This window comes from Nyctibius grandis, chromosome 6, assembly GCF_013368605.1.
Source record: "Nyctibius grandis isolate bNycGra1 chromosome 6, bNycGra1.pri, whole genome shotgun sequence".
Taxonomy (NCBI): Eukaryota; Metazoa; Chordata; class Aves; order Nyctibiiformes; family Nyctibiidae; genus Nyctibius; species Nyctibius grandis.
Window position 1 is genome coordinate 35,535,518 of NC_090663.1, and position 16,766 is coordinate 35,552,283.

At 39.2% G+C, this 16,766-nt stretch overlaps 1 protein-coding gene across 3 annotated transcripts in view; it reads right to left on the minus strand.

Annotated features, from left to right (window-relative positions):
- The window catches only part of MTUS1 (microtubule associated scaffold protein 1), a 135,412-nt gene that overhangs the window by 54,351 nt on the left and 64,295 nt on the right, over nt 1–16,766 (minus strand). Inside the window, exon 1 of one of the 3 annotated variants that reach the window (XM_068402684.1) lies at nt 5,262–5,731. The exons of the other annotated variants lie outside the window; for them this stretch is intronic. Within the exon in view, the coding sequence (XP_068258785.1) occupies nt 5,262–5,382 (121 nt within the window). The 5' untranslated portion in view covers nt 5,383–5,731. Of the gene's footprint in view, nt 1–5,261; nt 5,732–16,766 lie in introns of those variants that run through there. 3 annotated transcript variants of the gene reach the window in all.

Below are 16,766 nucleotides of genomic sequence, written 5' to 3' on the forward strand. Positions count from 1 at the left end.
ATGAGCATCTTGAGAAAGAACCTCTACTTGCTATAAATGCATAAGCAACATACTACCATGAGAAGAAGTAGCAAAAATAAATTTAACCAGGAGTGAACACAGGGTCCAGGGTTATTAGCACCCTTGCCTACAACCAGTAGACATCAGTAAAGATGACACCAATGGAAGGTTCATAAATAGCAACTGTAAAGAAACATCTCAGCCAGATACAAGCCAGGTTATTTAAGGTGGGTTATTTCTACATTTCAGTATGTGGACAGCTAAATTGAATAGGATTTTTTTTTTTTTAAAGAAGATTTAAAGATGCAAGTTATACTGCTGATGCATTCATTTTTCAGAAGATCAAATGCTATTTTCTTCTCCCTGTAGGACGGAGAACAGAAACAATACTCTGTGACCAGGAAAAGGTAATGGGGAAGAGCACTGTTGGTGGACATGGTTAGAAAGGTGCTGGTGATACCATTAACTGTAATCTAAATCATTAATTAATACTTCTGCAGCACTAGTTTACCATATTATCACGGTAAAAATAATTGCTTAACCTCCTCTTAAAAATAAGATTTAATTCAATCAAATCTGACAACACCACCAATCCACTGGACCACAGACAGCAGATACATCTAGAGAAGAACAAATAGAGGTACAGGTGAACTCAGCAAGCTAGCCAGCTTGACCAATGAAGCCTTCACTGAATTTTGTTTGGGGGAAGACAAGCCAAGACAGATGGGGTCCGCTTCCAAATAAGTTAGGTTTTGGTACAATATTTGGTGAAACAGTCAAGAGCTGTTTGAAACACCAGTATTTTCCTAAAGGAATCAAATCTATCAGCTGTGGACCTAGACTCTTCCTATGCACCATGCTACTCAGTGATAAGATTTTTTTAAAGTAATAAAAACAACGGAGACACTGCTTCATTACACGACACTAAACTAACAGCCAGTCTATAAACAGAAACTGTCATCTCTTGCCATTGATCGCAATGAGAGTGGTTAAGTGTGGTCCCAATCTATTCAGTACTGCCTCGACAGTACTTAACATACAATTATATTTGATTAATTGCAGACGCAAGAAATTTTTTGCCTTCTACCTCCCTCCCACATCATAGTTTTCTGTGCCAACAAAGAAAGAACAGTAACACAAAACAGTGAGCCAGCTGGCTGCAAATACTCAAAACGTTGCATTCTAGCACTGAAATTTCATGGTATCATTTTCCTCAAAAAAACCCTATTGCTTTATCCCTTGGAAAGTTCAAATTAAAAGGACTGAATATATAGCAATGCTTTACTTGTCTGAAAGCTGCAGGCCATTTCTGCTATGGTAACAGATTCATTTGCACAAGCTGCAAAACTGGCAGAGGCAGCTTTTAGAAGTTTAAGTCCAGTTTTACCTCATTGGAAATCTCCTGAAGTAATTAAAAGCTATTCAGGTTTTTAAGTGTAATTGTAGCTGCCTGTCACTTCCAAACCCCAACCTACTTCACAGCAACAGAAGTTGCAGCCAGACCCTTTTCACCTATTAGACATATCAAGTGGGAACAAATGTACACTTAGAATATTCAATGACATTAGCAGAGATAATCTGCTAGGTCTTTCATGTTTACTCTCCAATTAACTGTTCTTCTATGAAGTTGAGCTTGAAGCAGCAATTCTTCTTATTTCATGTCGACAAATACTTGAGGAATCCTTCACATACAATTAATCCGTTTAAGTGAAGGAATAACAAAATCCAACATCACTTACTACAGTGGAGCCAGAACACAGAAGTTGCCATGCATATGCTTTTCACAGCACTCCACTTCTTTCTCCAAAGATTTTTTTGAGCAAAGCTCCTCATTTTCATTCCTTGTCTAGAATTTTGTGTTTATGCAAGAGAAAGCATAAGTAACGCAAAATGACTGTTCTGAACCATTCATAAAAGAATGTCTTTCTCTGGCAGTTTATACAGAATCATACAGAGATGATGATTTACTTTGTCACACCACTGATGTATGAAGAGCATAAGAGCACTTTAGTCACTCTTTGGTAAAAATCCTTAATGGTTTGATAAAGGAAACCAACGTTACATTTCATCACTGAAAGACAATGGTTCACACTTAAGTCATATCTATCATGTTTATGCAGTTCTGAAGTGTTGAGATTTTGTTGCAGTTACTTGCTACAAATAAGTTTTACAAGTCATTGGATGGGTAAATAAAGTATTTCTTGAAGCATTTCAGTGTTTTTGTTTTGCTGAAGAGGACACTCATATACAGCTAACAATGCAGGTGTACTACCAGTAGCTGAGGAAAATGACATTTCGATGTCTGCCTCCATTTAAAGAGAGAAGAAACTTCTGGATACAGTGACCTTGAAGCAGCGTAGAGCACACAGCGATGGAAGTTAGACACAAGGCAACAAGCTGAATGACTTTTAAGAAACACTAAATTTTACATCAAGTTTCCTCTGGATTTATTCCATTCCTAGAAAAAAATTCCAGTTTTATTTGGTTTCCTCTGAACAGGCTGAACACTTACACTGCCAGATATTTGAACTACTCCTATTACTTTGACACCTCCACATTGATAAGACGTACAAACGCACTCCAGCCCCAGGATCCATTTAACTATAAATGCAATGACCAATCCAGACTAACTTAACACCAGTGTAAACACCTGGATGTCCAGCCATACTACATACTGTGAAGAAACTGCGGCAGGCTGCTGCAAAATATCCTCAAGTCAGAATGAAAACCCAAGAGCGAGTTCCATCCTTGTCCTCTCAACAGTGTTTACATCCTAACTTCACCAAGTTACTGCACTGCAAACTGTCAGCCAGGACATGGTAACAGAAGAATCCAACTTCACCGGTGCTCTAGACTACTTTAAAACTCTACATTTCAATAATTGCCATAAGGATGTTCTACAGTCACACAGGGCAGTCGGTCTATGCTATTATGAAAGGGAGCGAAGGATGAAATTCATGATACTGCATATGAAAAGTGCAATCTCACCAAAACTGGGACTGAATGTTGCTTACATAACACTCATACATATTCACATTCCTGCATGGACCCTGTAATTCCTTTTTTCAATTACTCCCTCCCTTATTTGTTGATACAGTCCCTAGTATACTTTATTTCTCATCGCTTATGTGACCTTGGAAAGAAGCCACACGTCATTTTAACCCAATTAAACCACTACAAGATACTCATACTGGTGCTGCAAAAACAAACATGGCTCCTCCTGGCATTTAACAAAAAAACAACCTTCTACACTTGTGATATACATTGTCATTGCCTCATCTACTGTTGCTGAGTTTTATGAACCTGAAATAATCACTAACAAGCTTTGATGCATTCCACTGTTTCTAAAACCATGGTATGTCAATACACACTTGCACTCTCCACTACAGAATATGACCTGGTTTTCAGATGCCCTACTTTTTTTGGTATATTCAACTCCAGCTAACCACTGGTCTGCTTTCTGCTAACACACTGACATCCTACCAGACACAGGGACAGCAAAGCAGAAAGAGGAGATCAGGCAAAAACCTCTCTAAGCTATCAACGTAATACCATTAGCCTGTACATACTGCACATAGAGAAAACATGCAGAAGGTCTATTCAACACTTCTTATTTAGTGAAGTACTGCTTAACTGGAACACAGGGCTAGCAATCTATTTTACATGCTGTATTTAACAGAGGCATCCTGCAGGCAGGTTTTGCTTTCACATCCACTCAAACAAAGTAAAACCACAAATGGATTCTTATAATTGTAAAATTCCCTTGATACATGCACTGACATCTGTTTTTATTTTTCAAAATTATACAAATTTCAGTAGCAGTTGATGAACACTGGGAAGAGTGAACATTATCCCTCCTTTTCTTTTAGGATTTTTGTCCCTGGAATATGTGCTATGAGGAAATTTCGCACTGTTAGCAACATCAAGGATGTATGTATATGTGCACAAAGACTCCCTTACATAAGAATTTTTAGCATGAAGGTATTTTAATCCTAACTGAAAGCCATGCAAGCAAGCTGCAAACAGAAGCCTGTATTACGTTTGCATAGTCTGCCTGTATTATGTTCACAACTGAATTTATCATTCAGGAGGAACTCAGAAACCAGATTTACTTTGCCAGGGATAAGTAATGACAAGGTGAACAGTTTAAGCTGCTATGTGAAATGCCAGGACAGAAAGGAAAGCTGACGGTAGAACTGAACTCCAAAAAATAAAAGCAAAGAGGGTGGTGTTCAAGAGAGCAAGGAAATGCCTGAGAGGAAGAGCTTCTGCAAAACTCGTTTATGTAGCTGCTTGCTCCTCCCTAAGTAAAATGCAAGAAAACTACAGATTGTGCAGTGGAAAAAAAGACATGTAATATGCGGGCTGCCATAATTTTCTCTAGATATGCGAGCTGCCATAATTTTCTCTAGATGTCACGTATCTTAGCTAAAGCAAACAAATAAACAACAAACAACTGCCACCGTCTGCCAGAATGACACATGTATGTTCTGGAAAAAAGCTCAGCTTCCATAATCTTGTTCCCATTACAGATAACTTGCTTTATTTGCTTTACCTGCCACTGAAGATGAAAATCAGGTCAGATGCAGCTGAGAATTTTGTGGTGGTTTGTTTGTTTTTTCTTTGTTGTTTTGGGTTTTTTTGGGGGGGGGAGGGATGGGGGTGTGAAACATGAACACACTTGTCTTTTGAATGTCTCTAAAACTTCATACTTTTTAGGTTTGTATCAACACCAGTGAGTATAAAAGTTTGCTTGTCCTACTTGCAAGTAAGACATGTTTAACATGACATGCATGATAACAGATATCTACATGTAAGTATTCAAATATTGTTCACAGACAGAAAGCCACATCATGACAGCCTGTGTTCATTCCACTTCCCTCCCTGTTTCCCTCTTCATGCCCAATCAAGGTATAGAAAAGATAGGGCTCCCAGCAGATAGTCATCAAAATGATTAGATAAATATTTAATAGCATAGACTTCCTCATTCTATTTTTGGACTTGTGGGAAGAAAGAGCAAATTCCAATTTGCATTTCAGAAACAGAATAACCATCTTCCAAACGAGCAGCTCAGCATGGGTGTACACACATGCAGACTTAGAATATGAAACTGTTTTGCTCAGAAGTCAGACTTCTGTATGAAATTCAAAAACTCTCATGCCCAGTACCGCTTTTATTTGCTAAAAATAACCTGCTGTTGAAGTAAACAAGGTATTCCCTCAATACATGCTCTAATCGTCACATTAAAAAAAGCCACAAACCTGTATGAAATATTACAGTGCTTTTCTTGTAGCCAGAAGGTAGACGAATGTTTCGGAGCAACCCCTTTGCTGTCAGCCGTACACGCATGTTGGATAAGGAAAATTTCGGGGACCATAACATGTCTTCAGTGCAATTGGAAGATAAACAAGCAAGAAACAGCCTCCATGTACTGTCACATACTACGTTTTTATATCACTACTGGCCGAAGTGAAGCAATTCTTGCTAAAGAAAACAGGCTTGAAGAAATAATCAAGTCTCCGTTCCTTTGCTCTTAATCCTTACGCATAGACAAGCAAACAAATCAGTAAAGCAGATATCCACGGCGTAAATGCTGCTGGCAGCTTCTCCTCACCAGATGTTGTGGAAACAAAGCGTGTCCTCAGAATAAAACCAATTTACTGATTCAGAAAACCAACAGTCTCTGAATTGCATCACAGTGTTGACGCTTAATCTGCTGTGGGACTCCGTGGGGCTGGGAGGTAGAAAAGGAGGAAAGGGAGGAGGAAGATGAAGAGGGAGGAGGAGGAAGAGGAGGAGGAGGAGAAAGTGGGTGGTCTTGCCAGCTGAATATATCATCCAGCAATGTCACAGACCATGTAATTGTTCTTTGGAGACTGTTACGGAGATTATTTGAATATTTCTGGAGGCATATTTCAGCTCTCCTCTCCAAAAATCCTTTCAGGGTGCATTTTTTTTAAACAGTTTCTTTCAATTGACATGAATTTATCAAAACAAATTTATCAGCTAACATTTTCTATGAGAGTTGCTTTTGGCATTAAATATTATGTCAACATTTAAAGTCTTAACAAATCCACAAACACATCTATTCTCTAAGAACACTTAAGTATTTGAGATCTGCTTAAGGGAAATACTATTTAGCTTGGCAGCTCAACACTGCAGACGCTTCCATTTATCAGAAGAGGAGCAAGGAAGCAGGCATCAATTTCATATTAAAACAGATCTCTGCCAGATGGATTTTGAAGGCACCCAAACACTGTAGCAAACAAGCAGCTTTACAGGAGTTCCTTCAAAATAGATGCTGTCTTCATATTAATTATCCATCTTAAAAAAATATTTCTTCTTACTATTTAATGAGCTCAAAAGTTTTGCATATATCTTGGTCCCTTTCAGCAGCCACTAGCAAAAATAAAATTAAAAACAGAGTCAGACGCTAGAAAATAGAGGAGTAACTGGTTTACAGAGATTAGAAAACATCACATTTTTCACCTATGACCATGACTATAAATACATGCTGCTAAGGCGCTACAGACTTGCATTGGCCACCTTTCTGTGTAAAGAGAAACATTTCACTACTTTGCCTACAGTCAGTAGCTGCCTTGCCAGGCAGCCATAGGAGCAGGGATCACCCAAGTATCTCACAGCCAATGCAGGAGACAAGACAGTAAGAGCTCACACCTTCTTTTGGGTTGCTTGAAGAGCTGCCCTCCACAGCCTTTGTACCTTTTAGATACAACAAAATTAGGTACATTTCCATTGATCCCTCACTTCCACCATTTCACCAAACCACAGCTAATGCTCTCTAGCACCTATCTGACAGCTCTTCCAGTTCCTGAAACCATTAACCCGACTTGCTCTGAAGCAAGTATAACCCAAAGCAAACATAATCACACCGATGGGTCTCATCCCAGTGGTGCTTTGCCTGTCCGCTCCTTACCACTAATGTATTAGATTTTAATAGCACGCCTCACTTGCTCAAGACACGTAACATTTTAAAGTCTCTAGTGCTTATTTACCACATCAGCTAGAACTAAAAATAGCATTTTGTCACTTTATGCTGGTCTCCGGGTATCTCTAACTCCACATAGGCCAGTGCCGTGACAATAAAGCAGCTCATTGTAAGCAGAGCAAAAGAGCCACAGCCCAGCATGGAGACGGTCAGACCCGTCAGACCAACCTCCACAGCATACTGCGGGAGAATACTGCTGAATGTTTTATGATCCTGTACCAAAATATTTATTTCCCAGCACAGTGATGTACCACCAACTCTGAAGTACTACAACATGTCTTCGGTCTGCACAAAACCATTCAAAATAAGGACAAAGACAGTAAATTAGCTTTTTTGTTTGGTTCCCAGGGCAGCCTCTGCACACAGTGGGGCATGCATGTCATTACTGCTATAAAACCCTCACCTATTCCTTCTAGTCTGAAAAGCTTTGGCTCTAGCCATGTGTGTTCATCTATCTTTCCAACAGCCTGCAGATCCAGACCTTTTCCTAAGCCAGCACCACTATCAAAGACATTCCCTCCTTTCTGTGCTGGAAGATCATTACGCTTGGAAACCACACTCAGTAGTAAGCCAGAAGGCTTGTTACAGCACATTACAGTAGCCTTGCATATTCAGCATAGTTTCTTAGCCCACCTCTTCAAATATTAGATCCATATTATCAAATCCTCTCTTAATGAAGGCATCTTGAGATTCTGATCAGGCCTACAGCCATATTAGGTTCTACCCTTCTGCCAGAGCACCCCACAGGAACGCCCTTTCCCTTTTGTTTTCCTCCTGCCCTTCTCAGCTCCCCAAGGGAGGGACTGCTCCATGAAATGTATGTTCTCTCACCATCCCAATTTGATGGTCACAAATATGGAAACAGTCCTATCAGGTTCAAAAAAACCCAACAAAAAACCCACACCCAAAACCCAACCCACCACCTCTCCCCACCCTTGCAATGGTGCCTGGGAGAAAGGTAAAGAACTTATCAGCCTGTAAAAACAGAGAAGTTGAAGTATCCCACTGAAACCATAACTTCCCTCCTAGGAACAGGAGCTAGAACAAAGAATCTCTAGAGGGGAAGCATGATGTAATGAACCAGTCTGGAGACTAAGGAAGGAATGAATCATGAAGCAAAATATGAGCAGATAAAAGCTCTATATGGACATAAAAGCCCTTGTAGCAGAGGCTAAAACTCCTTTTACAGAGATACACAAATAATACTTTCACTGCCTCCTCTTTCCCACCCTTAGTCTGAGTGGAAACAGGCCATGAAGACAGAGATACACCATAGTATCAATTTTTCAAGAAAACTTATGAAGAAAATGCCTTTTTAGCCTCTGGGGTTGGAGTCCTGCTAACCCACAAACCTAAAACAAGTCTGCTTTATGCAGAAGTAGACCTGACAACACTAATAAAAAGCAACAGAGGCATGTCAGTCCCAATTAGCACGCAGCACTACCTCCGCTCCGACAGCGGCCAGCGAGAGGACGGGTCCATCCGTATACGAATAGCTCCCAGGGGAGATTTAACTCCCAGAGAGGTTACTCCAGCGTTGCCAGAGCTCTGTGTGTTACGCCGTGGTACGTTCCACCACAGTGGTGGCTGTGCATCTGCCAGCGTTGTTTCCTCAGCTCAGGAAAAGAGCACCTCCGAGTCTGTACTCCTACGACCATCTAGTGCCTGGTGCCAGCAGGGTTCAAAGCCAGGACATAACCCATGGGATCCTAACACAGCATGCCAGGAACTTGCGCTGTCTACATTTCATGCATAACATGAGGATCACAGAGAGGTCTTTTTCTATCCTGACACTGGATAAGGGCAACGGAAAATAGCACCAGAAAACAGAAGAATAAAATAGGAAGTGACATATAGCCCAGACAGAGGACAAAACAACTGACAGATTTTATTTACCAGCACCTTACTGCTGGCTTCCCTCGAACTCCAACGGCAAAACTGGCGATCAACATGGAGAAAGGGGCTCTACCCCATTATGACCATGTAATTTTATCTGGGTTGCTAAATGCATCAATATCTGATGACACGATCAGATTGATGGTGGGGCTAGGCCTATTCTAACGCCAGAAGATTCAGCATATCTGCCACTCCCTGGGAACCTTAGCAATGTGACAAGAAAGGAGCAAAGGGCACTGGCATCAGTAGGCTCTTCAATTCAGCCTCATGAGGCCAAACCTGCAGTATCTGTACATGTTTCTGCTGTCTCTGTTCCTCTTTCCACATCCAATAATCACTAAGAAAGCCATCGGAGTAGAGCAAGTGTCTTATTGCAAAGGAGTATAAATCAGAGGCTAGATCTTTAAATCTGAGAAGCCCACATAGAGGACAACTGGCTCCTGGTCGTAAGACAGCAAGAGCAGTGCGGAACAGATGGATTTTACTGGCATGCTTTAATTCAGGAAGAACAGAGAGGTGGTTGCTTATGCAAAGAGAGACATTAGAAGCAGGAACGTACTAAAAGCCAAAGGGTCATCTGTGTCCTTGTTTTTGTTTCTGGAAAACTACTGGCCCCTCTCCACTTTCCTGTGACCACCTGGCTCTAGCTAGTGCTCCAGTTTGAAAAGCTAACCTTCCCGCAGGCACTAATACCCACTGCCATGCCGAATGCACCTTGCAGCTTCAGGACTTATTTTAAGCTCAAATCCTCACCTGAAGAAAAAAGCAAACCTCTTCCTGCCTCAGAGCAAGCACTAAAAATCCTAAATAATTTAAGTTTCTTCTGGTACACTGAAGCTTTTAACCATTATAAATTCAGTGGCCTGTCAAACAGAAAGTGATGCTACAGTGGATTTCCAGGCAAACAGCTACAGGAATCAGGCTGACCTGTCTCTCACACAACAGTGGTGGCATTTACAATGTCTACACTCTTTCAGAATTGAGAAAGGCAACAAAACACCAGAAGAATAGTTTAATTTTAACCTAAGGGAGTAGCAAGTTATTTTCCATGTGTAGGATGTCCTTTCCAAAACAGCATTTTTGTTAGACTGCCTCAGTTAAAATCCTACAGTGCTTTGAAGAAAAACTGTTACTTGACAACAGTGAATAATGTCACTAATAGTAGGACAACGTGCCTTAAAATATGGAGTTTCAATGATCTAGCCAGATGTGTCAAAAAGCCCAACTACCCCTGCGCTAGGGACTCCTGCTGTTCAGTAACAGGCTAGGTTACTAGGTATACATGAGTTCTTGTGAGCTCAGGCCCCAAGGTACAGAGGAGAAATAAAAGTTTTACTTAAGGCCAGAGCTTACAGATCTATTAATTATTTATTCACATGATACTGATTCATATCTATTGTGCAACTGTTCATCTGTGGCCTCAGAACAACAATAACCAGTACCCAGACAGCCTCTACTGAAAAGCAGCTTTGCAAATAAGGACAATTTAGGCAAGTACATCTCTTAAGACACACCAGTGGTTTATCAACTCTGATTTACAGCTCTCAAGGTTCACAGGGCAAATTAAAGACAACTCACAACCGGTGTGTTTCACTTATCTCTGCAGGCTTTGTATGTTCTTAATAGCCCCAGGTGTGCAGACAAAAGTGTAGATGTATATTTGACTTACAAGCCGTTTAACCATCTTTGACACAAGATCCCCGAGTTTCATGTCTCTGGGGTAGTTCCACGGTCTTTCACATATTATGCCAACTCTTCTCCCTAACAGGGGTCAATGACAGCCACATAGGCAGCTACTGTATCCGCTGAAAAATATCTTAACAAATATGGGGAAAGGACTTAAAGAAAGCCAGAAGGAACAAGTCAGAGGACTTCAAAATAACTTGAAAAAAAAAAAAGCATTGTAATTGGACATCAAGAGTCAGCTTTGGGATACCTTATACACCTCACCTTAAAGTTAAGGAAGAACTCCAGTACAGTGACACCCAATTACTCACTGTTTACTACAAGCACATAAAACAATGTGCACAATCTAAGGAACTCCAGAGAGTAAAAGAAAAAAAAACAAGTCTGATAACATCAGAAGAGATCCATACCTAGGTTTAACAGGAGAGGGAAGGGACAAGAAGATAGTAGAAAAGCAACCAAGTTCCAGGATGGTATTTTCAAGGTGGTGACCTAATTCAGCACTGCACACAGCAACTCAGTTAGGAATAACAAAATGAAAAAGGTTTGCTACTGGTACATGATCCTGATGGTCAAAGCTCTAAAGTCTCCTAACAAAATAAAAATGTATTGTTCTCTTAAAACTGAAAAAATTAGTGAGAATTTAGATGTTTTTAAAAATAGTTCACTTGGAATAGTAATAAAAGCACATCTCTGGCTAATCCTAACAATGAGGTCTATAATTTAAAGCCATTAGGACAGACTTCCATGCTAGAAAAGCCTTGGATTCTAGCTCCCATCACTGGGATGTTTTCTTTAAGCATCCCTTTGAGCTGTTACAATCTGTGGATATCTATTTCAGCTGCCCCCTCTACTCATGCAGAGGCTGACCTATCCAATATTTAGACAACTGTAAGAAAATCACAGCTCTGTGTTTCTCTCGTGTGGCTTGTTATTGTGAAACATCAAAATAAATACCATGGAAGGGAACTACAGACATTCCTCCCAACATCAGAATAAACACCACAGAAGTGAACTACAAACACTTCCTCCACAGAAAAGTCTGCATACTCTGTGTCACCAAGAGTCTGGAGTATGGCTGTGTGGAGCTGGAGATAAAGTTTCTCACATAAGTTTGGAATTAAATAATAATAAACATCTCTGAAATATCTAACTTACAATCCAGAAAACAGATCCTTCCTTAAAAGCATTAATAGAAGAAACAGATTTTGTAGCATGAAAACCATTTGGGTTATGTTACAAAAGGCCTTAATGAATGATGCTCTGTTGCTACAGGAAAACTGACAGGACCCACATCAAATCCTCATTGCTGGGATTGTAATAATAATTCCAACATTTTCAGTCCACTGATTTGAGAAATTCCCAGCAGAATACCACCATTCGAACAGAGCTGGCCCATGTGTTGCTCCATAGCAAGCCTTGAGGTTTCAAAATTCATTGTTTTTTTGTGAAGATATTTGTTGAAGGCATAAGGAGCAGTGCTGACTTTCAGTATGGAACAAGAGACAACCTTCTCAAAGTGTTAATTTTCAGAAGGCCAAGTTCGGGAAGAACACTAGGAACATGCATGCAAATACAGTGATACACTGACTTGAAGGGACCAATCTGGAATACGTTAAGACTGTGCTGTCAAATGTCTCAGTTTTTTGCATCCTATTCTCTACTCTGACAAACATACTACACCTCAGGAAAATGCCACATATTTAAAAAAAACCCAAAATACTCAAAACACTCAAAACAGATGACTTCAGAGTTTAGGGTGGCCTTCTCTGAACATCAGCACCACCCATTTCACTTTGAAGACTTCTGGAGCACAGTAGTTCTCACCCAATGAATTAAATCCTTAGATCCAGCTGTTTTACTATACTTTATTTGATAATGCTGGAGAAATCTGGCCAAGAAAGTAACAGCTATTGGATTACAAAGCTTTACAGGTTTACAGGTATTTCAGGTTTACTGATATTCCCTTAACTCTTAAAAATAAAAATCATTATATCTCCCTAATGAACACATTTAATAAGAAACTCAAATTCACACAATTTAGATTAATTTTGCATTTATTTATATAGAGGTGGCATAACGAAGACCTGCTTTTATAGTCAGTTCACATGTAATAGCTATACCACATAAGAAGCTTTGCTGTCTGTTTATGAGAACATTCCTTATTAGCCTGAAGGCATTCTAAGGCTAGGTCACATGAGACAATTAAGTCATTCAGATGGTCCTCATAGTTCACATGGATGAAAAACCATCTAAAAAAAGGCTATAGCTGGCTTTATATCACAGCTAGAAAGGCAACAAAATAGTCCAACGCACAGTACCAATATTTGCAAAATAAGTGTAAGCTTCATCTTTTTGTTCCTTTTCAAGAGATAAAGGAGAAAGACTAACTTACACTATTCAACTCCTAGAATTTCCAGTCTGTAGAATATTAACTATCTTCATTAAACTAATAATGAATCTAATCTTGTCCCTTCTTCACTCCACAGAGTTTACAAACTGTTCCAAGTTGTTCTGCAAAATTTCCAGGCTTTCCTTTAGGGAAGAGGGGTAAAGACAGAAAAACTGACTAACCCAACTTATTTACAAAAGCTGAAGCTCTTAACACAAGAGACCAAGAATTCAGTCTCAACACATCTATATTGAAATTCCTGATTAGAACTAGTCAGAGATGCTACTTCTGCAACGTGGAACACCTGGACAAAATCCCCCTTGCTTTAACAAGCACTTAAACTCTGCTTTTTCTATGTCTGGAGTGCTTTAAGCACTGTACAAACTACTAGCTGTTAAAAAGCAGAATCTTCCTCCTGGTTTTAACTTCACTGCAGAAGATACCTAGTTTATTCCCACGCAGAATAGGACAGACAGAGCTTTAAAATGTTTAAGAAATTTACCTATCCAACTGTTCCCTGTATGATTCTTATGGGAACTCATTTCCCATGAGCTGCAGAATACAGTATTAGAAGACTCTGAAAGAAAAGCAGAGTTGGTTCAGCAACAGAAGTTTTACTTCATGGAAAATTTCCACATATTACCATAGAACGCCTTTTTTTTTTTTTTTTTTTAAATGGATACATGAAACTTAAAATTACTGTTTACACAACAGTGAAATACAGTTTGTTCGAAAATTGCCATGTAGAGCTCTGCAACATGTACTCTCTATCAGAATTGTTGGGGGGGTCTGAGGGGTTTTTGTTCCTTTTTTCAAAAACAGGTTAAGACCTCTGGGATTTTTTTATATGAATGGACATTCTTCTGAACTGAAGAAAATTAATTTTACACTTAACCTTGCATCTGCAAAGTTGGGTACTGAAGAAAAACAAATATCTATCTATATTCTCTAGCAACAATCCTAATAGCAACATTTATGTTATACAGCAGGAAAAGTATATTAAAAGTGAATACTAAGATAAAGCAATCAAAAATGAATGCTCAAAGTGCTGAGACAGAAGCAGTTTGCTGTTTTCTGCATGTTGCTAGCACCATGATCTACGCTAGAACTGCCACCAAAAGGACTATCATTCCTGCCTTGCTTTTAACTCAGGTGAGTTCCCCAAATCTACCTGCTATATGACCAACCATATGAGCACTTACATTCACATATGCACAACGATCCTCTCAAGCCTCCATGCAACAAGAACACTGCTTGCACAGTTTCTTGTGCAACTCGCAAAAAAATTTTGCAAACATCCCCCTCCCCCCCCAAAAAACCCCAAAACCCTTTTGAGCAGATACGAAAGGAGAAACAGAGCTAATAAGCCACTTGACCAGATATCCCTCATCAGTACAGTAACTTGCCATACCATGCTGAAGACTACTGATGGTCAACTAGATAAAAGAATTCACTGAAGACCTAAATATCTGACACTCATAACGATGTTCATCAGCTCTCAGAATTATAATCTTCCCAATTTTTAAAGAAAACTTACACATTTTCATATAGTATCATGACAGATTTTAAAACAGAAATGATTTTTTGTTGTTAAAGAAGCACAAGCACAGTAAGATGTACATTAATCCCTTGTTTTCCAGACATTGAAAGTGCAAGTATTTTGAGGGTAACCTATTCTATCAGGCAATCTACAACATAAGAAGAGATGTTTACCCTCTGTTTCCCCTGTTTTTCAACAGTGATGACTGAGGGCATGAAAGAAAGGGCTGTTAACTGAACTTTAAAGCATGCCTCAATAAACTTTTGTTTGAACCAGAGTATTGTGTTAGTAAAAGCATCCTATCCCAACATTAAGACTTTGAGGGAGAAGCCAGCATCCACCTTTAACAACCTGATCCAAGAGACAGCTTCATGGACTGTTACATTTATACCTTATTTTTCCATTTGAGCTTGATCGGCACTACTACTCACTTTCGCAATAAGGCACCTGACTGAAGTTATTCCCTCACCCAGTGTTGTATTTTTCTCATAGACGATGAAAACAATCAGCCTTTTAACCTCTTTCAAAAGCTAAGACAACAGAATACTATCTTTCATGATGGAGCATGTGCGATTTTTAAATGAAGCTTCTTTGATTTTCCTGGCTTCTATAGCTTTTAGTAACTGACTCCACCATGTATGCTCCATCATAGTAGGAAGAGAGATGACATAAATCATACTCTTCCTACTTGGCAATACCTTATGGGTATATCCAGCAGTTGCCCTAGCTTTCCTGACAACAGTGTTGTGTGACAAGCATAACTTGTTACCCATAATACACCATAAGTCCCTTTCAGGGTCACTGAACAACAGGATAGCGCTTTCCAATAAATATTTGCATGCTTTATTCCTGAAATGATAGCTTTACCTTTGGAAATGCCAAAAAAGGATATTTGCTTTTGCTCTGTTTATGTAGTACCAGGGATTATTGTATTGTAACTTATCCTTAACCTGGATAGTTATTTTGCCTAAGCAGTAAAGCCAGTGCTGAAGTAATATGCCATAGAACTTGTAGAAATTACTTGATCCACTGGGTATTCCATAAAAAATACAGATTTCACAAAAAGGAGCTTTGTGAATGTTTTAACATGAACAAGGAATGAACAGCTGCAAATACGTAAGTCTGTCCAGTTCTACAGGCATACTCACAGTATGCTGTGTTTGGCTTTGCATCACTGCTGTAAATGAATGGAAAATGGATAAAGAGCACAAATAGTCAAGAGAAGTGATCATATCCTAGAAATGTCTGCTATTTTTTCCATCCCTGAAGTAATGCTAAAAGCGTCATTAACAACTCAGCTAGACACTTAATTAATGCATTAGTATGGTAATCAATTTATTACCAGAGTCCTGCCTCAAGAAACTATTCTTGACTCTTCAGACAGAGCACACTGGCAAGAAACAGAAGTGGGGTTGGACCTCCTCACCGAATGAGGCTAAAAACTGCAGTGTTAACTATGGCACTGAAAGAAAAGAACAAAAGCTTTAGTTAGCTAAAAATCACTAGAACAAAGCTTCACTATAATATCAAGGCTACTAAAGAAAAAGAAAAAGTGGGCCCCATTCTACATGGTACCAGCTGGCATTATTTCAGTTAATTTCACAAAAGATCATTTGTCTTTTCTTAAAATGTAAGACATTGTACTGCAGAACATGTAAGCAGCCACACGATATTTTTATTTTGTTGTAAGAACTATCTGCAACTGTGAAGGGGGGAGTGTGGGGGGGGAATCTTTCTTAAAAAAGCAAAATACTACATCAGAAAGCTTTGCATGCATAAATGGGAAATGATAACTAATGTTCTGTATAAGTCAGAAGTGTATTAACTTGAAAGTCTAACATATCCAATTTTGGAAGCTGACTCAGTACAGGAAACAGTTCAGGTTTACTAAGACAAACACTGAAATACAGCTATTCAACTGGCAAACGTATTATCCTAAAGAGCATTTGCTAAAGAATCACTAAATACCACAGCCAATTTGGAGTTTACAGCTGTGCTTTTACGGCATCGAATATAATACTTCAAGGCTACGTGGCAACATTCTTTATTAGGTTGGAAAAGATGAATCACAAGAAAAATTACATTAAGCTAGTAAAAAGCGGAGGGAGCACTAATTACTTTTCTGCATGGAAAACACAGAGAAAGTGCCATGCTAAATTTAGGGAAAAATAAAGTTATATTTTAAGACTATCATAAGCAAGTGGAAGAGGAATTTAATTTTCTGTTTCTAGTCCAGAAATGGA